Raw genomic sequence first — 24,852 nt, forward strand, 5'->3', positions numbered from 1 at the left:
AGGTGCGCAAATAGGCTGCCACATTCACCTACAAAGCACTTTTAAGTCACCGCGCTTTAAGTGTTGTATATCCTGGGAAGTGTTTTGAGACATCTCAACATCATTATTATTATTATTATAGTAAAAAAAGGAAAAGGTTTCTAGTCTGGTCTGCAAAGATCTTTTTGCGGCCAGTGTTGTGAGCTTTGAAGAATCCCAAAGGAGAAGTTCGACCAACATCCCGCACTCTCAATGCCCCAATAAGAAGTCACAAAGCAACCAACCCATGGGTTGAAATATCATTCATCGTTGGCTCGGCCAAGTACAGAATTCCACTGGGCTTGCGGCGGGGAAAGCGTACAAAACTGGTACGAGCCTCGTGCCGTTGGAACTTCCAGCCTTTTAATCCGCTTTCCTGATGTCGTCGTTCCACGTGCAGCCACAGACTTGCGTCCCCGACAGCGTTCAATCTACTTCAGCTGTCACTCGGAATGCGTTGTAATACATCCTCGGGACGTCCTCCCGACCTGAAAGGCGCTTTAACCAACGTCATTTTCTTGTTGTCGTTGTTGTTGTAATACGTACAGTTGTGCTCCGGGCAGCAGCGGGACTCCGTACCGCTCTCCTGATTGGTCCTGATTGAGGGTGTCTCCTCTCTATAATTTCGCTAACGGGCGCTACACTTTACACTCGGCCCTTTGCAGTGATTCCCTTTACCGCAATTCCTGTGAAGTGCTTTGAGATATTTTGATGGCAAGATAAAGGCACTATATATAAAATATATGTATATGTGCCTCTCTCTCAAAGGGAAGGATCGTTATTTCTCTGTCATTTCTATAAATGAAGTATTTATGTCTACTGGAAGGCATTGTCTTGCCTGAGAATGACTGATTTCTGCATTTGTTGTTAAACCAGTTTTACCCACGAATGTTCCATGTTCAGTTGTTTGTTGACGAGGACAAAGCTCATTTGTGCCATTACTTCCTTTATTGATAAAGATGCAAGTACCTTAAGTGAAATCTGGACCCTAATGCCAAAATAGCTGCAAAAGTTTTCAACTGGTTACTTTACTGCACTTAACTGGTAAATAGCACTTTGATTTTTCCCTTGGAATTTCATGTAATGATTTTTTGGTGCTTGTTTTTATCAGTACAAGAGGATTAGTACTCAAATTTATTGCAAATGACAGGGCTTTAACTAACACTGGAGGGGAAGTGGGGTGGGGAAACTTTGTAAATGTTGTGATGTGTCGATTTAATAGCGATGGTAATAAATAATACACGCATCAAACTGACTGGTCCCTGGGTGTGCTGGAGATTCAACGGGATTCAATGGTCGCTATTGTAGTGCAGCACACTCCAACAACACTATGTCAAAGTGCACTTTACAGCCTTTCTTCTGGAACATTTTATAACCAGGTAGGCGTGCCCACGAACTTACCTAACGCTCGCTCATTACTCCCCAGTGGCACCTACTTGCCCATACAAGGAAGATTTCCCTGAAGGTTGCCAACTTTATAGATACGGGTCAGAAGACCGGTATCTTATTCTCTGTGTATGGAACGCAGTGACGCAATTTGTTTTCCCTTTTTCAGAACTCATACCGCCAAAGTTCAGCTGTCTAAACAATGCGTTCCACATTCCTGCAATCCCCCTTCAGTTTCATGTTTTGACTTTACAATCAATGCAAATTAAAAGAAAAGAAACCGTACTGTCCTGACTGCTCGAATCACTTCCAAAACGCGCGGTAAGCTGCCGTTTTGGGCACTGAAAAAGCTCAAATTTTGCAGCGTTTCATAACTGGTTCCTCGCGCACAAGTCATGACGTATCGCACACTTTACGCCAGCGTCCGAAGGAAGACCGTGAGTGTCGTTGAGGCTGTGTGTGTTTCGCCCGGAAAATACGCAGTCAATCCACTTGATAGCATGTCCTGTGAAGCGGTTTGAGGCGACTCAAGCACTCGTGATATGGCGCTACATCGAAATGCAAGGACTTTCGTCTTATAGTACGGTTCCTGGGTTCGAGGGAAGCTTAAAACTCTACAATTTTGCAAGACCGGTCGGCGGTCTTTTAACCCTGCGCCACCCTAACCTTAACACAGGTCAGTTCCCGTTTCTCCGAAAGTGAAACACTTTCTTCTTTGCAGCGGCCAACGTAGAAAGGCCTCGTGTGTGTGTGTGTGTGTGCGCGTGTGGGTAAAGAAAAAACGTGCCGGTCAGCCTCAGACACAGGCAGGCCTCCATTCAAAATCTGATAAGCTCTTTCTCTTGTGCTTGTTTACAAACTGATGGGACGTTTAAAGCCATCAGTAGCGGTTCGCCGAAATTGCCGTCCGATTTCTAAGTCAGATCAAGGTGGCTCAGCCTCTCCCTTGTGGTGAAGTCATCTGTTTAAACACCCAATTACTTGGAAAGTTCAGGAACACTGCTCCGACAGTATCAGCAAATTCCACTTGTGTGTTTTTTTTTGTACAACGCGGAAACCATTCAACGCACATTAAACAAAAATAATCTTTTTTTTTTACGGTTTTACCTTTATCCTCTGATCCGCTTGTACGTCAATCATTTTGAGGTTTAAAAAAAAACTCTCCCAAGACTCTGCCCCGACTGAAGGACGCTGTTGTACAGAAATGTCGGACCGCTACAAATCCTTGGATCCTCTACGGCGTCCGGAACCTTGAAATGTCCCTCACAAGTGCCTCACTGGTTGTCGCTGCGAAGTGTAGTGACTGTATGTATCGGCTAAATAGGACGGCCTATTTGGGCACATCAAGTAGCCCACAGATGAGCATAAAACAAACCCCCCCCCTCCCCCCCAATTGAAATCGAGGATTGCTGACCAGGATACTGGGAGAAGTCCCCTTCTCTTCGAATAGTTGTTATGAGATCTTAGCGCCCGACTGAAGAGCGGAGTAAAGGGAACATAGCGCACGTTGGATTCAGATGTCAGCATAAACTAGTGACTCGCAGCAAGATCTAAACATGCCTGCCCCGCCTGGGCGTGGAAATTTCGCTTGGACTACATAGCAAGAATAGGATGAAACTTTGCGACATGTGATGTTATCACGGTGACACTCTTGAGGTTAGCCGGTACCCGATGGCAGCCAGTACCATCCTGCAAACTGGCACCCTGACCCCGAAATCCTCCTTACCAATCGCTCTTTCACATTGTCACCATTTATGGGAGCTTTCTCAACAACCAGAACAACTTGCCCTCCACTTTCCTCTGTAGAAAAGTGACTTGCCGTGCCACGGCACTTGGCATTAATTACTGTGAAGCCCACAACATATGCAGTCAATTCACTGTACAGTATATTGTGAAGCGCTTTGAGACGTCTCAATGACCTGCTAAGGTGCTATATCAAATGCAAGGATTATTATCATTATTATTAATTACTGTAAAGCACGTTGAGAAGCTTCACTGCGGAAAATGCAAGTTCTTTTTCACCGCTGGTATTTTCTGTTGTGATTCATGCTCCGAGCTCAATTTTTGCTGATGCCAACCTCAATGAGGCTCTCCTTTGTGGGTGGCCATTACATCTATTGGTGTCTGAAGGAATAAATGCTTTCACTCCGAACAGAAGTGTGACGTGATTGTACTCGGGACATTATAAGTCCCATTAGAATAGACTGTGGTGACCTTTGTGGTTTTCTTTTTTTTTAAGCTCTCCTGGGAGAATAACATCATCAAACTCTCTCCGCACAGAAACTAAAAACGAAGGGAAATTAGGAACAAGAGAAGGCCATTCAGCCCATTGAGACAGTTTTATTAGATCTTGCAGATCTTTTAATTCCAATGCCACACTCTTTGGCCATACCCCTTTTATACCTCTCCTCCCCATATACTCTATGTACACTACTCACGTGCATGTCCATCTTCCTTTTAAACATCAGTGCTGATTCTGCTTCCGCTGCTTTCTGAGGTAGAGCATTCCACATCCTGTGCGAAGAAATATTTCCTGACCACAGCTTTAACTGCACTGCAGGCACTGACCCATGAACATGACTGGCAGCTCACTCCACCTCACGGAGCTGGTGCGAAGCTGGTGTTTTGTTTGACCACTCTCCTCTTCCCCACCCCCCCCCCCCCCACCCCCTCCGTCCCCCCGGCCGTTCCTTCAACTTTACACGCCAGCTCTCACTGGCTCTGCTTTCCCTCATTTCCGCAACATCTCCTGCTGTCCGCAAACTGGCTGCTGAGTTTCACTCACAAACTACACAGCCAAACCGCTGTACAGTATGTCCCGTGAAGCGCTTTGTGACGTCTCAATGTCGCTATATCAAACGCGAGGATTATTATAAACACGCCTCAAGATCCAACTCTTCGACCGTGCTTTTGGGCAACTTTGGGGACCCACAGTCCGTTCTGCAAAACATTATGTGACAATTTCCCGACTCGATGCAATAAATCGTTGCCTTGGTTCTGATTTAAACCTAAGCCCTTCTTCGTATTGGATCGCCCTACCAGTGGCATCCACTGTCTAACCTGTCGATTCCTTTCCATATTTTAAAGTACCGTAATCAAATCACACCTTTTGTTCTAATGATCGCAACTCGAAGGATTACAGTCCCAGTGTACCCAGCCTCCTATCGTAGCTGAGCCTCTTCGTGCGCTAAGCTTGATGTTCTACTCCACCAAGGCCCTTTGCCAGTTGTCCAGATTTTGGCATTTGCCTTGGCTGTTTTGTGATCCGACTGTCAAGTTTTAATTTCTCTGTATGTTTGTGGTGGCTTGCTGCCTGCCAGCTGCGGTAAAATGAAATAAAATTGTTTGACTTATGTTGTAACAAAACCACCGAAAGCAGCAGGAAGGCTTTAGGAGTTTTGTAATGTGGTTTAAACCACATATTGGAGAGGGCAGTTTTCATAAAGCAGATTTTTTACACCTTTGCAATATGGAGTGAGTTTTCCAATACACGAGCAGGAGGGTGGAGTCCTGTAGCTCAGTGGTTAGAGCACTCGCTTTGCAAGCGAGAGACCTGAGTTCAATTCCCGGCAGAGGGCGAAACCTTGGGCAAGTTTCCTTACTCCACACAGAGCCTAATAATAATCCCTCCAAAAACCCAAAACAATAATAAATTGGTCATTTTCAATCTACGACTGTTTGTGGGACATTGCTGTGCGCAATTGGCTGCCGCGTTTGCCCACAAATATGCAGTCAATTCACTTTACAGTGTGTTCTGTGAAGCGCTTTGGGACGTCCTCCCGACGTGAAAAGCGCTATATCAAATGCAAGGATTATTATTATTATTATTAATCTCCTGGATGCTCTGAAAGACCACGTAGAAAGAAAAATACTTTACAGTTGGTGTAAAGGCTGGGTTCAATTAACCAGTCATTACTTTTTGCTGAAAGTATTTGAAAGAAATGTTTCTGTAAAAATAGGGTGTGTTGGATGGCTTGCTGAAATGTCTTTTTAAGGAGAAAACCTATTTTGGTGTAGTGCCTGGCAGGAACTCTTGAGTGTGGGCTCAAGGGACTGAGCGATTCCAAGATTTAACCATCTGTTTAGTTTGTTGAACTGACCATTTACCCCATGGCAAATTATCCCTGAGAAAATAGCAAGCAAAACATTTAAAAGCAGAGGCCAGCGCTCAAAGAGCCCAGTGACTGATTCCCAGTGGATTTGTCGGCAAGCCAACTATTTATATTTATTTATAAACAATGTTTTCCAATGTACATAAAACTTACAAGCAAATTTATGAGGGGAGGGGGGGGGGGGGGGGGTGGGTCATGGAAATCTTGACTAATTAAAATAATAGTTGCAACAAACTGTTTCAAGATGTGAGCTGTTGAGAGCTTCCTTCCTGCAATTCCTGATCTATTGTGATGTACTATTTTACAGGTTTTTAAACTCTGAGCCCCAGATAAGTAGCAATCTACGTGTTTGTGTTCGGTGGCTTAGCCGAAATGTTTGTGTCGCTATTGGATTAAGTATCCGAAAGGGCACTGATAAAACTGCTGTGGTTTCATCCGCAGAAAGTAATTTGGAAGACACGTATATCGTATTAAATTAAAAGACGGACTGTAATGGAAGGAGCAAAAGATCTGGTACGCTTCAGATTCCCGCCCCCACCTTTGGTGAAGGTGGTTGATGGAACTGTAATCCATTTTCTTTTGCTTTGCCTTGATCTCGCTCAGAGTCTGGCTTGTGCAATCTGCATTTCTGATCGTTCACCTTTGATCAGCACCCGGTATGATTTCTGACCTGTGCTGTGCTGCGCTGCCACTGTTAGTGTTAATAATAGAATCCAATTCAAGCCCCTTATGAGGCTGCTAGAGTGTAGGTTCAGCTAAAACCTCAAGCAGGGGGTGGAGAAGGACGACTCTGCTCCCTGATTTGCTGGAGACTGGTTCGCTGGTGGTGAACTGCTATTTTCTGTTCTCCGCAGTGAGGTATGTTGCAACAGGCTAACCCAGTGGGCAGCGAAGCAACTGCAACCCAATTTGAACGTAAATTATATTGCGTTACGAGTGTTTAAAAAAAAAACTCACACCGAAAGAAAAAAAAAACTCGCATTTTTTTTTAGCACCTCATCAGGCCAAATGCCTCAGAGATTTGTGGTAATTACTGTGATATGTATTGACTGTTTTTGCAGGCAACCACAGCAGTCATTCTGTGCAGGGCCATAACCTGAATGACTGACTAATTTATCTGCTGGATGGTCGGGTAGAATTGTGTTATAGTTCCTTTAAGCGTGCCGAAGGAGAATCATTTAAACCTACTGAACGGAACAGCGCAGTGCTGACGCATTGCAAGATTTGTGAGATCAGTCGACATTCACAGGAAAATAAGCTGGAACTGGCCCGCTTTTTACAAATCAAAGGAATAAGTGGCCATCACTTGGTTTAAAGCTAGTTTGAATTTCCTTCCCTTCATCCACCATAGGGCGAGGGAGGAAATTCTACTTCCTCTGCCTAATAATAATCCTTTCATTTGATATAACACCCTATCGCATCGTTGAGACGTCTCAAAAGCACTTCACAGGATATACTGTAAAGTGGATCGACTGTGTATTTTGTGGGTGATACACAGCAGCCAATTGGCGCACCGCAATGTCCCACAGACAGCCATGGAACAATTTTATCTGGGGGCTCTGTTGGCCAGGACACCAGAGAAACTCCCATCTCTTTTCGAATAGCGCCATGGGATCTTTAACATCCACCCGAACAGGCAGACGGGACCTCGGTCTTAACATCTCATCCGAAGCACCTCCAACACTCCCCCCCCACCCCCCCCAGCGCTGCATCAGAGTGTCATCTTAGAGGATGGCCTTTTTCCATAACAAGTACGACTGCAGCAGGCACCTGTCCCAGGATGGGCAACAGGGAGGAAGGCTTTCCTGGGGATTGAGGGTCTGTAGGAGCAAGTTGTTTGTAAATATTGTAGCTATACTTTGTGAATGAGTCGGTGCATTCTGTCTGTCTCCATGTGTCTTTGTGGGGAGTACAATACTTGGTGATACTACTGTATATAATACGTAGTCAGAGGCATTCTTGTTACTCCTCCTTTCTTTATAGGCTGACATGCAAGGATTAACCCAAATCCCACAAGCTTTTTTTTTAAAAGAAATAAAAAGTCAAACCAAACTCATTGCCAATCTCCTGGTACATGAATTCGCGTCACGTCTGTTTAGTTTCACTCAGTCACTGACGCTGTTCTCTCCGATACCCCTGCCCTTAGTCAATAAATCAATTGACCTTTGGTGGTGAAGTCCTTCAACAAGAGACAATATCAAGACTTAGTAAATCCTCCAACCAGTGGAGAATAGAACAAGAGGAAACAGGTTTGAGCTGTAAAAGGCAATTTCAGGACAGATACGAGGAAGTATTTCTTTACCCAGGGAGTAATTGATGACTGGAACAGGTTTAAAGGATGTTTGAGACTAGGACAATGAACTTGCATGTGTGTAAAAAAATATATAGCTCGATGCTGCAATGGAAGGACAGTAGAGTGAGTATTTATGGAAGGATGAGATCAAATGGGCCAAAAGGCCTTCTTTATCCGAACTTTTCCTGCGAATTATTTCTCAGGAAATCTGCTGAGAAGAATGACCTCTACCCCAGGGTCGGCGAAGACCTGGGTCCGGAATAAAGGTTTAATTGTGCCATAATTACTTGCGTTGATCGGAAGCCACAAGTAAACGTGTTTCCGGGTCACTGGCACCGTTTTGAGGAAAGTCCGGTTCCATCTTTTTGCATTTTGATTAATTCGATCATCGAATCTGTCGATCTGTTGCTAATTGCAGTGTCGTTCTTCTGACATGCAACTACTTTAATCTCCGGTCATAATAAGTACTTTAATATCCAGTAGCTTTCTGACGCACGTTTTAAAAAGTACAGATGCATTCTGTAATTGGATTCAGCTCCTGCATATAACGTCCACTGCAGCCTTAAAATGCACGGAAAGTGCAATTACAAATACTTAGTTGTTAGTACTCAGTCATGGTTAGTTTCAGACGCAGGTTAATTTGCTAATTTTTTTTCATATTGCGCTAGTCGTCAGCCAGTTGCAGGAAGACATTCACCAAATTTAAAATAACCTTTCCTGTTTATTATGTGTGTGTGTGTAAAAAAAAAGAAGCAATTTGGAAGAAGTGTTAGTTTTCTTTGACGGTAAAACAGCCTTTGCCGGTTGCCTTGGTGAAACATAAAATAACCGGTGAAGCTTCTGCACAGCACACTTTCCTTTCACGTGTGCCCGAGGCAACACTGATTGAGTGAAATAGAGTTAATGTGGTTGGAAAACACGATGCTCGCACAAACGGATTAACTGCACAAATAGGGTCTGCAAATGAAATCCCTTAAGAAGACCTGCAACGGAAAATGGCGTCTGAATTTAGATGGAATTGAAGCATTCGTGGAGTCCTGTTAGAGCATTCGCCTCGCAAGCGAGAGACCTGGATTCGATTCCCAGCGGAGCGACTCCTTGGGCAAGTGCGCAATTGGCTGCTGCGTTTCGCCCACAAAATATACAGTCAATTCACTTTACAACATATCCTGTGAAGCGCTTTCAGATGTCTCGAAGACCTGATAAGGAACTATATCAAATGCAAGGATTATTATTATTGTTATTATTTCCCCAAATTTGGCACAATCTTCAATTTAGTGCTCCGAAACGCATTCTGGCACGACGACCAATTATAGAAATGTAAGTTATTATTGCTTTAAGGCGCAGAGCATGAGGAATTTTTTCCCCGACTCGAAACACGCGTTTCCTGAAAACCTACACGATTCCCTGGAGGGAAAGTGTTAAAGCGTTTCAGCACCGATGAAGCTGTTGACCAAATAAAGCTGTGCTTATGCAACCACATAAATCAAAAGTGAAATAGTTGGATTGCCTTTCGTGGCAAGCTAAATCTGACAAATAAAGTCAGGTGTCTGGTTCCCCGTGCAAGGTGTTGTCACGGTCTGATCTCAAAATAGAACAATAAAGTATCTGCCAACATGGTATACGTTACATACTGTTGCCTGCAAACAACTTTGTCACTTCTTTCACACCACTGGTTCTACTTTACATCATGACTTCATCATTGTTTGCGGGACACTGCTGTGCGCAAACTGGCTTCCGTGTTTCGCCCACAAGGTTACAGTCACTCCACTTTACAGCATGAAAACGTGAAGCACTTTCAGACCCCTCGATGAAATGATTCGCCCACAAAATATGCAGTCAATTCACTTTGTAGTATATTCTGCGAAGCGCTTTGAGGCTTCTCGAAACGTGATAAAGCACCATATCAAATGCAAGAATTTTTATTTTTTTATTATGATCACTTCCCCGAGTGCCCCAACAGAACACAACTCGGTGTTTGTTTCAAAACCTAGCCGATGGTTCAGTGTTGAGAACCTCCCTCTCTCGCTTTAGCTTTGGATAAAGGTTGTATCTGATCAATGTTTGGTCAATTACTGATGTTAATTACAAGAATGCATGGCTTAGAGTTTTGCATGATGATCAGGACTGATAAGCAAGATTGGGTAAGTAGACATTCAACCATAAGGGAGAATAGCAGTGTCATCGTAAATCACATTAACTGATCAGGGGACCTCTTTCCTTGCCTCAGGAAATACTCCTAAAATGTGGAGAGTTTGATCGGAACCAGAAGATACTATCTCCTAAGTTCTGCTGAGCTTTATAACTATTATGAATGGTGCTGGGAGCCACTTACCTGTGTAAAGAAGTTGCAAAGACTACCTTCCCTTGGCTTATGCCTTTGTGAAAACTGCTACAGGAGTATCAGGCAATCTCAAAGGGACTGTTACAGGATCTTGGGAGGTTTGGATCAGCCGATTGGATCTCATCCATCCAGAATACCCACCCGAACTATATCCCGTAGGTTTCCATGGGGCTGGAGAGCATTGCATTGTCGCAGATTTTGGCCATCGTTAAACCAAGCTCCAAGAGATGTTAAATCAAGCTCCTTTCTGTCCATTCAGGTGAATGTTCAAGATCCCATTGCAATACACAAAGAAAGTTTCTCCCATTGGTTTGCTCACCAAACCTCCAGAGAAAATCGATTTATTGACTTCATGGCTGTTTGTCAAACATTGCTATGTGAAAATTGGCTGCACAAATGCAGTCACTACACTTTACAGTAAAAACTTTGAGACATTTCGACAATGGATTTACATTTGGCATAACAGCTTTCTCGTTGGGATGTTGTCTTAAAGCGCTTCACAGGATATTGCGTAAAGTGTACTGACTGTGTGTGTCACTACACTTTACAGACTACAGGGCGAATGTTCTGTATCAAATGCAAAGAATAAGATTTATTTACCAAGTGCTTAAATGAGTCGTGTTCTTGTTTCTATCTCCCTTCCTTATTACCGGTTCTACCCCTTAATTCCCGTCCTCTGTAGTAAATTTATTACCTTGTGGCTGTTCTGAAATTTCCCTTCACTATCCTCGGCCTTGAATGTGTTCCTTGTTGTGTTATCTATTAACTTGGAGATAAATGTTAACCAGCGCCATCATAATATTAACATGCAAGTACAGTTCCTATAAGCAAATCCATTTTCTACAGAATTGCACAGTTTAACGTTCACAGTTTAATCGCAAGGAAGGATGCAGTGAAGTGTAACATTTTTGCTGTTCACAATTTGCTGCAGTTGGGAAGGTTGTAAAGATAATAGACATCACCTCTCGCATTGTACCGATAGTCAGTGTATTATTAAGCGTCTAGACATGGTTAAAGACTATAATGTGGGCAAAAAATGTATTATCTTAACGGTAATTTGCAGCAAAAAAAAATTAATTTAGCGTGAGTTGATGCAACACGGGTGGATGGAAATTGGATTAAAATTTACGACTTGAATTCACTGCACAAACCATCACTTGCTGGAGATATGAAACAGTGGAGAACTCTCGTTAAAGAAAGAAACTCCCCTGTGCCAACATTTGAGGTTAACACTTTCTGCAATGTGTTGAGATACAGCACAACAAAATATGTATTGTCTTGAAATGCACTGCAGACTGGTATTGTGTTCAATGTATCCAACTCCAACCTTTCCTACGACTGATTGTGGTTTTTCCAGTTATAGATACTTTTTTTTTTGTCAGTGGGACGCTGTGGCTGAATGCGACACAACCTGTAATCTCCCGTAATGTCACTATTTGACTCTAGAGATGGTGGAGAGGGCGGAGAGCTAAGCATTCCAACCAATCCGTTGGAATGGACCAGAGCTCAGCTCGCTCCAACGTGACTTCCTTAGCAGTGGAACGTTTGAATTGGATCGACCCGCCCGTGACAGGCTTGGTCATCTGATTCCTGACCCACAAGATGTCCATAGTTCTCCGAGGCTCTGTTCATTGACTTATTGACGAGTCTTGGAGAGGCAGGTCAGGGATATTTCCCACTTTGCTCCCGTTAACCCCGCAAGCCGAAGCCCTAACAAGATAGGATGGTCCTAGTTGCTCAAACACTAGGAAGCTTGCCAGACTGTATCCACAATGGCAAGCTGTGCAGTTATAGCTGGTTAAACTCCAACAGTAATCCCAATGCACGCTCTGGTGTCCCGAGGCTTGGCTCTTGACAAATTGCGCCTAAATTACACTCCATAATACACTCGGTATGTCCCTGTGTCCCTCCAGAAAGAGCATTTCATGCCAGGCACAGGTAAGACGTTATGTCCTCAATAACAGCCTCCACAAGGACCTCGTGGGTCCAGCCATTGAGCCGTACAAACTACAAAGTTGCAGGTTCGAATTACAGGCTCTCTGATACATAGTGGAAATGTGCGATTTTGTACGTGCATTTTCTTCAAGCAAAAGTATACAACAACAACGACGACTCTTATATTACCGCCCCGCCCCCAAGCAGCGTCTTAGAGCGCTTAACAGTGACGGGGTCTGACTCCGAGCCAGGGGGAAGGTTCGAGATGGCCGTAAGCACGGTCAAAGAGGAAACTTTTCAGGCGGGACTTGAAAGAGGGCAGAAAGGGGGCTGTATGAACACTGGAGTCTGAAAGTCCTGCTCGCCAACTGGCAGGTTCTCTATCTCAGAATTGGATTGCATCAATGTAGATGTCTTGACATATATTGAGTTACCAAAAGGAGTAACAGTTGAGAAGATGATTCCTTATGAAATAATCCCCAAAGACATCCTGGAATTAGGTCCTGAATGTCCATCAATTTGATTGAAAAAGCCAAACCAATAGACTAACAGTGACTCTATTAAAGAGATCTGTGTCAGAGTTTACTTTGGACCCACGTATGTCAGCTAAGCAAATAGTCAGACATAAAAAGGTGTGGTCTGTTCTGTCTTTTCTGAAAAGCATAAAGCTTTGGGAAGAAGAAAAGGCCAAAAACCTCAGGTTGAAGTCCAAGTCTACTTATAGATATGTGCTTAAAATAACTGGGGTTGAGTATGCAAACAGTCAGATTAATTACACTGGGTAATTTTTTGAAAAATACAGTAAATTCCTTTTTTTTCCTTATTTTACCTGCTGAGACAGCTGTAGAATTTTGTTTTAAAGATATATATATATAATATATAGCAAAAGTATACAACAACAATATATATATGCATATGTGACCAACATAATTTGTAGAAGCAGAATTCGCAAGGCATCAAATGAAATCAGTCAGAATGAAGTGAAATTGTCAATTCTAACAGACTTGTTATGTGACTTGTTATGGTACAGATCTATTGTGGATCTGCATCTCCAACCTGTCCGGGCTATAGTCTGCAGATGATATCAGAGATTAATTAGATAAAAGGTCATGTGTGATTTCTTGAAATATGATCCGAACGTTCCATCTGCTGATTCAGTCGATGGCGTGGTACAGATTTATTAATATGACTGCATTGGGGTGAATAAGCACTATTTACACACTAGGAATTACTGTGCTAACGCTGGGTGTATATTTGTGATGCGCCTCAAGGCATTTTGACGCCTCGAGTCTCTCTATATAAAAAAAAGCGAGTCCTTTCTTTAAGCTCGAATATGCTGCTTTTTTTCACTGCAATTATAGCAACTTGCATTTATATAGCGTCCTTCAAACGGGATTACAACTCGGAGCGCTTCGTAAGTCGATACGGTTGTATGTTTTGGCTGTGATAATATCTACATTCTCTTAAACGTGTCGTCAATTGGTCGATCTACTGATGTATTAGCTCTCACCTCGGGGTTAGTAATTGAACCAGTAGCACTCTGCCTAAGCCAAGCAATTGTTCGAATGCACGCAGCTGAACTCCTGTGCTCGAGGTTAAGAAGTACTTTTAAAAATGATATTTGTCGTCTAAAAATAATTACCGGCGGTCGAGGCTCCGGTTCAAGAAGAGAAATGAAAGAACTTGGGTTTTGATCGTGCGTGTCCCCGTCAGTTTTCTGAGACACTTCACGAGTAATTTTGGAGTTGAGAAAGCACTCCTCAGGCGAAGGGGTTGCGTCACTGTCGTAAACCCATGTCTCCAGGAGGGAACCTCGTATACTTAACACTGGCTCACGGGATCCCAGCTCCCCAGTGATCCTGGGCCAGAGCTGACCGCCAGCAAATGGGCGCGAGTAGCAAATCCACCCACGTACATAAGTTTCCCTGCAGGAGATGCAGTTTACATCGCAAGATGTGTGTGTGTTTCCCCCCCCCTCACCTCCCCCCGCCATCAACAAAGCTACCACTATCCTGAACAGTGTCCCACCACTGAGTAAATTGCTAAAAACTATCGTGCGCGGCGGTGCTCGGAAAGGGGACTTGCGTGAAGCAAGTTTTGTCTATCTATGCTGTACTTTTCTTGCTTCGAGCCAAGTTAGCTTTGCGGAGAACTTGCGCTTCTGCCCTTTGTGGGGCGCACTCTCTTCTTTCCGCCCCAGTAAGTCTGGTGGATCTATGTTATGTCACTTGCCTGTCCCACAACAGGTTAATCTTACAACCTTAACTTTGCAGTGAAAATGCGTCCACTTTTAACGTGAAGCTCAGCACCTCTTCCCTTTCACCTCTTGTCAACCACAGATTCCGTGGGGCGATTGCCACACACACAGCTGCGCTAATGTTAATTGTCTGATGAAAATGTTCCATCGGATCAGACTGCCTGGATACAGAACTCGCTGCCAGGATAATCTGCGACTGGCAGCCAGATGACCGCGATTTGTCATTTATCTCAATGTTCAGCAGTTGGGATCTGTCACTATAGCCTTTACTCGCTTTTTTGCTTAATTTAACGTAAATTACAAGCTGTGTCACTTTTACTTCGCCCACAAAACCTGCAGTCAATTCACTTTCCAGTGTATTCCGTGAAGCGCTTTGAGACGTCTCGAAGGCATATGTAATAAGGCATTATATCAAATGCGAGGATTATCATTATTCAGTACACAAAAATGTCCCACTCCACTTTCATAGCTTCTAACCTGCAGTAATCTAGTGTTTTCCACCAGATCTTGTCTTCACGGGGTGAAGGGGAAAGTAATCTGGCTATCAAGCCATCACCTTTAACAATAGGGTTTGCATTTGATTTAGTGCCTATAATAAAAGCAATAAGTAGCACTTGGATGGTTTTTCATGTAGACCAACACTTCCAAAGTGCTTATAAGATATAACTGATTAGAAATGAAAGTGACTGTTAGATAGACAAATTTGGCAGTAACTTGTCCCGGTTAAAGTCCCGAAAACAATGGAAACATAACCAATTAATTTGAATTTTAGGCTAAATTTGGACTTGGGGAGGGGGAATATAAACCAAGATAATATGGGAGAAGGACTCCTATTTCTTTAATAAATTACAGTAATAATCCTTGCATTTGATATAGTGCCAGCCAGCCATTTATTGGTGATTTATTGATCAATTTATTGGTAGATTTGTTGGCCAGGATATGGAATCTCCCTTCTCTTTGCAAATAATGTCATGGGATCTTTAACGTCCACCTGAACAAGCAAACAGGAACTTGTTTGTTTATGATTGAAAAATTGAGTAAATAGTAATAAAATAGTAAAGTTTGTATGCTATGTAACACATTCCTTTGTGTTGATTAAAAAACAAGGAACTGCGAAGTATTACAAACTTGACTCTTATCACGTGCACCGCTTTAAGATGCTTTGACACGACAAGATGGAATGTTAAAAAAAAGTTGCCTTATTTTACTTTAAATTCAAATAAACATTTGCCTTACTTTCACCTTTTTGAGTGATAATCAGGCACGATTGGTGGTTAAAGTAACAATGTAAAACTTGTGTTGAAAGTTAGCAAAGGTTTGTTGGGATGTTTTACTGTACAATGTACGCAGTGTAGACTGGTACGATCGGAATCACGGCAGGAAGGTCTGAACTATTACTGGCCTTGTAGGTATGTTACGAGCTACGTCACCTTACGTACAAATATACCCAATGTGTTTGGGAAAAGCTTAGGTTTCCTGTTTCACAGCCTGTTAAAATGACAGTAGCTTATGCACAGAGGCCTAAAGAGAACTTGATTTTTATAGCGCCTCGTCACAATGTCTCTAAATGTTTTGCCAGTAATTATGGTCAGACTGGGAGTAGGGATTCTTCCCATTCAGCTACTGTTAACCCTGCAATCCAAAACCCTAAAGTGAAGCATGATCCTTGCTTGACAAGACTGAGGGGACGCTGCCAAACAGTGTTCTCAACGGCTAGCTATGCAGTTTTAACTTGTTAAACTCCAGCAGTATCCTAACAGACGCTCTGGGATCCCCAAGTCTTGGCTTTCTTTTTTTTTTCAAACTTGGCACTTGAGACTCGCTGGAAATAGTTAAATAAGCAGAGTGCATTCCTGTAAGGGAGAGAGTCTGTATTCCCTTCCAGACACGGGGAAATTTTCGTTGCTTAGGTGGTGAATCTGGTTTTGGGTGTTTGCCTGTGTCGGACGCTGGCAGAGTGCGCCTGTGGTTTGCACGGTTCCTATGTTTGTGCCTGCAGTGTGCACAGTCTTGTGCTTATCTATGTGGAAGAATGGGTTATGAGAAGATTGGCCACAAGTTTCAATGAAATGCTGTCAAATTATCAACAGAGTCTGTGACTCAGCCAAGGAGCTCCTACAAACGGTCTGTGTGAGTCCAGTCTCCTCCTACCAGCACTCTGTTCATTAATGTTATACAATTGCTCATAAAATTGATCACCATCTGCTACAATAGGCTTGAGAACCAACAGGGTGGCTAAATGGATAGATAATTGGACCAAGAAGTACAGGACTCCACCTTCAGTCTACAGATGAATCACTAAACCAGGTTTTAAAGGTCCATCACAAGATTGATTTGGATGGAGTAGACCTTTTGGCTCATCTGATCTCATCCCAACAAACCTCGTAACCACCTTATTGTCCTCCCTGCTTTATAAACAAGATCAGTGTCTTGGCTTCCTGGACGCATTTTCCAGTTGTTAATTACCCTCTAAGTAAAGAAAAACTTCCTATTTTCATGACCTGAACTTGCCCTTTGCAACCCTAAACTTATTACGTCCTTTTGTTCTGCTGCCTTATTGCGTCCTAAAGTATTCTTCTGGGTTTACTTTTGAATCCTATTGAAAATGTCATACACCTCTATGAGGTCCCCACTTCGAGACATCTTCTCCCAAGATTGAAGGGCCCTATCTTTTCTAATTGTTAGTCTTAGCCCATCCCTCTAAAACTGGGTGGGCTCATGCCTTTATGAGAGTCTTTAAGGTAAAATGTTACCCTTGGGGCTCCGTTAAGAGAGAAAAACCTTGCACTTAATTCGTATGAGCTTAAAGACGAGGCCTGCTTCTTCCATCATAAATCGCAACTTTTATCTGAACATTAGTACCAAGTGGGTCAATGAATGGTGAGATTTATTCTTTAACATTACATTCTAAGGATATGCAGCAAACTGCTCGGACTGACCACTGTTATGGTGTACCAGCGCCCGTGTGAAGCCGACGCAGAACCTTTCATGTACAACCTCAAAGCTCATCTACAAATGCAGTCGCTACACTCTGCAGTACAGCTGTGAAGCGCTTTAAAGACGCCCTCTTGATTAAAAGGCGTTATACCAAATGCAGAGATGGTTGCTGTTACTGTATTATTTTAAAGGGATTACTGCGCTGGCTCAGATTTTAGGTGTGAGGCGGATCCACAAAGGTCTCAGATGGTTCTCCAGTCAGCGCTCAGTTAGCTGATCTCAGATGAAGCAGTGGTGAGGTGAGGTGGGGGGGGAGATTACAGTTAATAGTGATGTCCCTAGGCTAGAGAGGGCAGAAACTTAATCTGAACACTTGCAGATGGCATCTGATGAAAAAGTCTGTGTGTGTGTGGATGCTAGATTGAGCTTTGCTATGATACCTCTCATAGTGGAGTCACAGTCCAAGCTCATTTTGATCAAGTTCCAAAAGTATTATACATTCAGTGGCAATGAAGCCAGAATCCTTGGAAGAGGAGGAAGGAAAATTTAAGGGAAAAAACAAATGCATCTTTGTCAAGCTGGTGAAATCAGCACATACAACATTTACTCACAGGTGTTCGTTGCCCTTTACACAGAGAATAGCCCATCACATTCTCTGTGTAAAGTTCATGTTGCTATTATGGTTTCTTCCTCGTGACACAGGCAATGTCAATGAATATGCCTTCAGCTAGACGATGGTTGAGCCACGTACGATTAATGGGAAGCTTGCCCTTTCAGTGGTTAAATATAACCATTGTATCCAGCGCTGAACTTCACCAAGCAGTGCAACAACTCTCTTTGTGTTGACTTGGGAGAACTGAATTTGTTTTGCAATGATCTAGCCGATCTTTACACAGCGAAATCGCGCGATTCAGATCGTCCGTGGACATCTTCGGGATCAGATCAGCCTCAGTAAAGTCACCTTAACATACAATTCCAGTGAGCGAAACGCTATGACACCAGTGTGCGGCTAGTTCGACGACGTAAAGTGCAGAGGGTTCAAATCCACGCCAGCGTGCCATGTAGTGGCATTGGTGTGGTCAGCTTCTAATGGGATTTTTTCCCATTTACAGTATAATCTCCCATCGCCTTTTAGCTCTCGGATCTACTAATGTGCTGTGCACCAAGTTCACCAGAGAGATACTGATGCAAATGGCCTTTAGGTCCCAATTGGTTGCATCCTTTCAGGATAGTCTAACTCTACTGCTGCCCCATTGCAACATCAAGCTGTTTTTTTAAAGGGTCTGGCGTTCTGGTCTCAACTATTGTTCCTAGTAACATTCTGGCTGTTGACTGTCCTCTGTGTAACTTCCTGGTATCTGTTTTAAACATGACCTTCATAGCCCTGAACTAGCATAAAGCTCAACCTTATAGGAGCTTCGTTGCATGAATTGGCTGCTACCAATAAAGTAAACTAGTCACTCGAGAGTAGCGGGGATGGATAAATTTTGTTGAATTTGTTTTTGGAGTTCAGGGAGCAAACAGTGAAGGCCATTCAATCCAATAAGCCTGTTTAATAGATCATAGCAGGGTTTTTAATCAGTTAAAAATTAAATTTGAAAAATAATAATAATTATTTGATCACTCAATCCACGACCGCTTGTGGGACACTGCTGTGGGCAATTAATTGGCTGCTGCATTTCGCCCACAAAACATACTTTACTTTACACTACTTTATTTTACTTTATTCACTTTACAGTATATTCTGTGAAGCTCTTTGAGACGTCTCGAAGACGTGATAAGGCGCGATATCAAATGCAAGGATTATTATTATTACCGCTATTATCTCCCTACCTTTTCTCCATACCCTTTGAATGCTTTTGCTTCCAAAGTAAGGATATTAAGAGGCCGTATAGTCGATCGCTGTCAAATCGTGCGAGCAATGTTGCAGAGCAACGACCAGAGTTCCACATTGCAGTTGAAGCCGTTCACCTTTATCTCATCTTGAAATCTAATCTGCAAAGCTATGAAAATAGTTTCATGAGATAATTGGGTACAGAGCAGTGTTGGCATTTGCACGTAATCTTCTCTTGGTTTTTGTACCTCTATACTCAACGCTCCGAGACAGCAGTACACATGAAGTGCGCCGCACAAATACAAGGCTTTGTACCTTTATTGTTATGTCGGTCCTGATATAAACAAACTTTCTGGCTGGATGGAAAGGGACGGGGAAAGGAGGATCTGTTACAGGTTAGGCAGTTGTAGTATTTGGTGTCAACTTGACTTGGTGGTCATTGCTCTCATTTCTCACGGGTCAGACCCTCATGGGTTCAAACCCTATCTCTGGACTTGAGATCATAATCCAAGTTGATGCTCAAGTACAACATTGTCTGAGCTCCCGCCCTTTGAAAGAGACGGCATAATCCTGTGAAGGGCTTTTGAGACGTCTCGACGACCTGTGTCAAACATGTGGATTATTATTATTATTATTTGTAACATGTAAAACACTCATGGAAACATCAAGCACGGAACGTGAAAGGGCCCGTTGCATTCCTTGTGTAAAGCTGCAGGACTGAATGACCCGAGAACCTGAATCTTTTCCTAAGCCTTTCCCGAACCCATCTCGGGCCCCTTTCTGATATCCTCTCGTGTTCATGTTTCCAATGCCGGGCTGATAACTCTTGGCACAGCAGGAGAGAGTTTGCTCCTTTTTTTTTAATTACGCTGACTGTTTTCTGCTGGTGAAGTTGGCTAAACGTTGGCTAAACCGAAAGGCTCAGCAGCAGGGAGGGAGGCCGAGACGAGAGGGTCGTTTACGTCGGGTTTTAATTCCTGCGATCATCTTCCACACTGGCACCATGCGAGTGACGTTTGACAGGCCTTGTGTCAATGTTTCACGTTTGAAATAAAAGGGGTGAAATTGGTGGCCATTTCCTTCAGGTGTTCAGTGTGATATTTGTGGATGTTTATGCGATATTTGTCACACTATGAACCGTTGCTAATTTCACCCCACAACTGCCGGAAACCCCAAAGCTCTCACCCTAACCATCGACCTTTGCTGTTCCTTCAGACAGATGCTCTTTGAACCTTTCGTACATTTTCAGCAGTTTCCTGTTTTTAAGTTGGCGAATGATATTATTAGGATCAGTTTAGTTGGTGCATTTGATTTGTATCGCACTGATTTTCACCTGCGTGTGCTGGAGGTGGAATCCTTACACCCAGCCACCACCACCAAGACTTCCTTTATGTTCTCAACGACAACATTCGCGAAGCTTAAATCGTGCATGTAATGCTAAAGTCGACCCTGTTGTCGTCTCCTGGATCCTTATCACTATCACTTTACGTTATTAGCCCAGGACATCCCAGTAAAAAGGTGAAGGAGCCAAGGTTATCGTTGCCTATCTAAGTTGCCTGCAATTTATTTTTCTTTAAAAACAGAAACATTTTGGAGTGATCTTTGAGGACACGCAGCGCAGAGATCACGGGGAAATCCCACTGGAACTTCAGAGTGCCCTGAATTTACCGGCTCACCGAGCCCGTGTAACTCACCTTTGCTGCGACGCCCACTAGCACTGCTGTCTCTTGTGGTGCTTTCTCACTGAAGCAAGTGTAGCGAGCAAATGCTCACTTGGCAATCAATCCCTGTTCGCTATTTGCTTACACAGGTCTCCACCCCCACCTCCTACAACCCCCCCCCCCCACACACACCTCCCCAGGGCCATCCAAGTCCTCACAAAGTTCCGTCTGTTTACTGCCACCGGCTTCGTACGGATCAGTGAGACTCGGGTAAAATAATCCTCCCACAGACAAAGCACAATGGACCTCGGCCATCAGTGGCGTGAAACTGGGTCAAACTCCCTGAATGGTGACGTAATGGGTTGGTGGGGCATTTCCTACACAGAGACGGAGACAGATGCAGATCACGGTTCATTCATTATCAGATGAATGAACCCTCCTCCCCTTTCCACTGATGCGATTAAGGTGCAGGGAGCTCCTGTTATAATAATAATAATCCTTGCATTTGATATAGCGCTTTTCACGTCGGGAGGACATCCCAAAGCGCTTCACAGAACACACCGTAAAGTGAATTGACTGTATATTTGTGGGCGAACGCGGCAGCCAATTGCACACAGCAATGTCCCACAAACAGTCGTAGATTGAAAATGACCAATTTATTATTGTGTTTGGTTTTGGAGGGATTATTATTAGGCTCTGTGTGGAGTAAGGAAACTTGCCCGAGGTTTCGCCCTCTGCCTGGAATTGAACTCAGGTCTCTCGCTTGTAAAGCGAGTGCTCTAACCACTGAGCTACAGGACTCCACAATGGTTGATGGTCCGCTGGGTGCTGGCGCTCTGAATCCTGTGCATTTTTACTTACTCGTCACCACCAACCACCACCACAAGATGTGTTTCAATGCTGTGTTCTTTGTGATAACCTTGTGGAACATTTCGCCCTAAATTCACGTAATTCGCCCACAAAAGATACAGTCAATTCCCGTGAAGCGCTTTGAGACATCGCGAAGACGAAATGAGGCGCAATATCAAACACAAGGATTATTAATATTATTATTATTATTAACCTGAACCACTGAGCGCGATCTTCACACCCACAACCTGGTGCAGTTGAGAGGTGGGTATATTCATCCCCAGTTGTGGTCAGGAAGACGTGCAAATGGGCAGAAAATTGGTTTCTGTACGGTACGGAGCGTGGATCGAGAGTAGTTTGTGGGTGCCATTTCTGCCCAGGGTTGCAAGCGTGGAACAGAGGTTTGCCCGTTGTTGAAACTTTAACCAAGGTATTTGCCGGATGGATCTTAAACCGAGAAAAGTCCCCAACAGCACCCGAAGCTTTCCAGAGACATGGGTGACTCGCTTTTTGGTCAGAATTGGAGTAAAGCCTCACGTGTACGCAGAGCACTGGAGCTTTGGCAGAGCGTGCTGAGAACTCAGTGTGGGCAGGGTGTTAACGATTCCAATTCATAACTGACTTTAGGGGATACTCAGCGGTTAGTTGTATTGACATAAGGTTTATTGACTGTTTAAGCCCCTGAGAGCATTAAATTCAAAAGCACAGGCACCCAGTCAAACCGCTTCATTGGCTGAAACTTGGGTTGCATTCCTTCCAGCAAAGGAGATTGATGGGGTGATCTGATTAAAAAGGTGGGGGGGTGGGGGGGGTGCTCCAACATATGGGGATATTAATCTTAAAATTAACGTGAGACTAGTTATAAGTGAAATCAGAATACATTGTACAGAGGTTGTAAAAATTGTGCAAATGTACAACAACAACAACAAGATTACATTTGTATAGCGCCTTTCACGTTGGGAGGACCAACCCCAGAAGACCATACCGACAGGATAAATTGGCATGGATAGGTAGGTGTGCCTTTCACAAAGAATAACACCTCTTAGACTGCTTTACAGGGGGCTGGGATGGTGAGGAAAGGGGGAGAGGATAGGAGAAAAAGGGGACAGGCGCGGTCAAAGGGGTGGGTTTCAAAGAGAAACATGATGCATGCATACGTAGGAAGTAAAAGTTAAAAGAAGAGGAGACAGGTAAGTGGGTTAAAAGATCTTCCGTGATCTGAAAACTGGCAGAGCAGATTGGATTGGTTGAAAGGCTCTTGCTGTTCTAAAGATTAGGCACAATGTGTACAGAAGAACGAGATATCAGCAATGACCATCATCAAAAATACCATATCCACCCACCAACATGTTGTGGTGATGAAGCTTGTGCGTAACTGGCTCCCTGCTGTGTAGTTTATCGTGTTGTGCAGTATCTCTGTCTGCACATTGCTGATTTCAAAGAATTCGCATTTATTTATTTTTACAATGCGTTAAAAGTCAAGCGATGTGCAACTCGGTGGGGCAGCAGTCAGTGAGGCGTTGCGATGTACCCAGGAATGTTTCCAGAAGCAAAGGAGACCGGTGCCGCCTTCGGCACTCGAGCCGTCGTGGCTTTCTCTTTGCAGCGTGACTGAAATGTCACCGCAGCCGTCAGGAGAAGGGACTTAAATGGTGCCTCGAGTTGATACCCTCGAAGGTCTTGATGGTCAGGAGAGAACTGCGGAGCGAACGGCCCCTTTAGAGACCCGGAGCCTGCTGTAATGAGCATGTCACCTTTGCAAGCAAGAGTTTTCCCTGAGGTGCGGAGCTTGGAATTTTGACCCTGATGCGTGGAACCCGGACAGGATTGCTGCTGTGGCACTCAATTCACAGCCCTCACAGTGACAAGTTCAAGCCCCAGCAGGGAGGCCTTTTTAGACTGACCAGCCGCTCGCGCGCACAATGATTTGCGACACTCAACTGAGGTAAGTACAATACCAACAAGTCCAGTGGAAGCATCTGGCACGGGATCAGGCGAGGTGACTGCTTCTCCAAGCTGCTAACCAGCTCCAGATGGCGACCAAGATAACGACCCTCCACGTCGTGGCCGTTTGCGGGACATTGTCGCGTGGGAGTTGACGACTAAGGGTTTGCCTACAAATACGCAGTCACTACGTTTAACAGTAATTTCTATAAAGTCTTTGGAGATCTTTTGACCTTCAGTCAAAGGTTAATGCTATTGATGTGGCACCTCATCAAGTCATCGAGACGCCGCAAAGCGCTTCACAACACTGTAAAGTGTAGTGACGTGTTTTGCGGGACGCCAAAAGCTGAAGAATGGCAAAGCTATATTTTCGGTGCCAATTTGCAGGAAGTACAGTCGCTGTTTGAAGCTCGAGGCTCCTCAGTGATTTTTGCCAACAGCAGCGAGGTGAGGGCTGACATACTGATTAGATGCGGTGGCTTCAGGGACTAATTAGGACTAATTCACTCCCTTAATCTCCTTTGATTCCTGTCTTGGTACTGCAACAACCCTCAGTGAATGCTGTTCAGCAAGAGCTGCCCGATTGAGGGAGCAGGTGTAGTGCGGGTGTAGTGGTGGTGGGGGTGGGGGGGGGGATGAGGGGGAAGAGGACCACAATTCACATGATGTGGGTTAAAAGATCTGCGCGCAATCGACCATCGTCACTGAGTAAGACGGCACTTCCTTCAGCGAGTTAATTCTCATCCTCGTCCACCCAGAGTCAGTGCTGCACTAACTCCAGTTTGGACTCATCAACATGAGTTACCGCATCACAGAAAAACTGAAGCAGAAGGGGTTTCTTCAACCCATCCTGCCTGTTATTATCCGATTACTAGATCTCGACAGATCTTTTAATCCCAATGCCCTGCTCTTTCGCCATAATCCTTTATTGCTTCTCCCACGATTAACCCTGCAAAGTATTTTTTTTTGGGGGGGGGGGGAGAGGAAATTCTTAAACCCAGGCTGGATTCTGAGCACCGCTTTCCACAGCTGCGTCTTTTTTTTAGAAGCTTTCTAAGCAGCTCTGCATTTCAGCGTTAAGATTGAAATGAAGAACTTTGCATAAATCAGCAGCAATCTTAAATTTTAAGAGAAAATGCTCTTGAAGCCTATAATAATAATAATAATAATCCTTGCATTTGATATAGCGCTTTTCACGTCGGGAGGACGTCTCAAAGCGCTTCACAGAACACACTGTAAAGTGAATTGACTGTATATCTGTGGGCGTACGCGGCAGCCAATT

At 43.9% G+C, this 24,852-nt stretch overlaps 1 protein-coding gene across 5 annotated transcripts in view; it reads left to right on the top strand.

The window, feature by feature from the left end:
• epas1b (endothelial PAS domain protein 1b) overlaps nucleotides 1–24,852 on the top strand; it is an 81,072-nt gene that overhangs the window by 18,729 nt on the left and 37,491 nt on the right. The window contains exon 1 of one of the 5 annotated variants that reach the window (XM_007896865.2): nucleotides 23,088–23,571. The exons of the other annotated variants lie outside the window; for them this stretch is intronic. Coding sequence (XP_007895056.1) covers nucleotides 23,549–23,571 — 23 coding nt within the window. The 5' untranslated portion in view covers nucleotides 23,088–23,548. Of the gene's footprint in view, nucleotides 1–23,087; nucleotides 23,572–24,852 lie in introns of those variants that run through there. 5 annotated transcript variants of the gene reach the window in all.

This window comes from Callorhinchus milii, unplaced genomic scaffold (genome assembly GCF_018977255.1).
Source record: "Callorhinchus milii isolate IMCB2004 unplaced genomic scaffold, IMCB_Cmil_1.0 Scaffold3, whole genome shotgun sequence".
NCBI classification, from domain to species: domain Eukaryota; kingdom Metazoa; phylum Chordata; class Chondrichthyes; order Chimaeriformes; family Callorhinchidae; genus Callorhinchus; species Callorhinchus milii.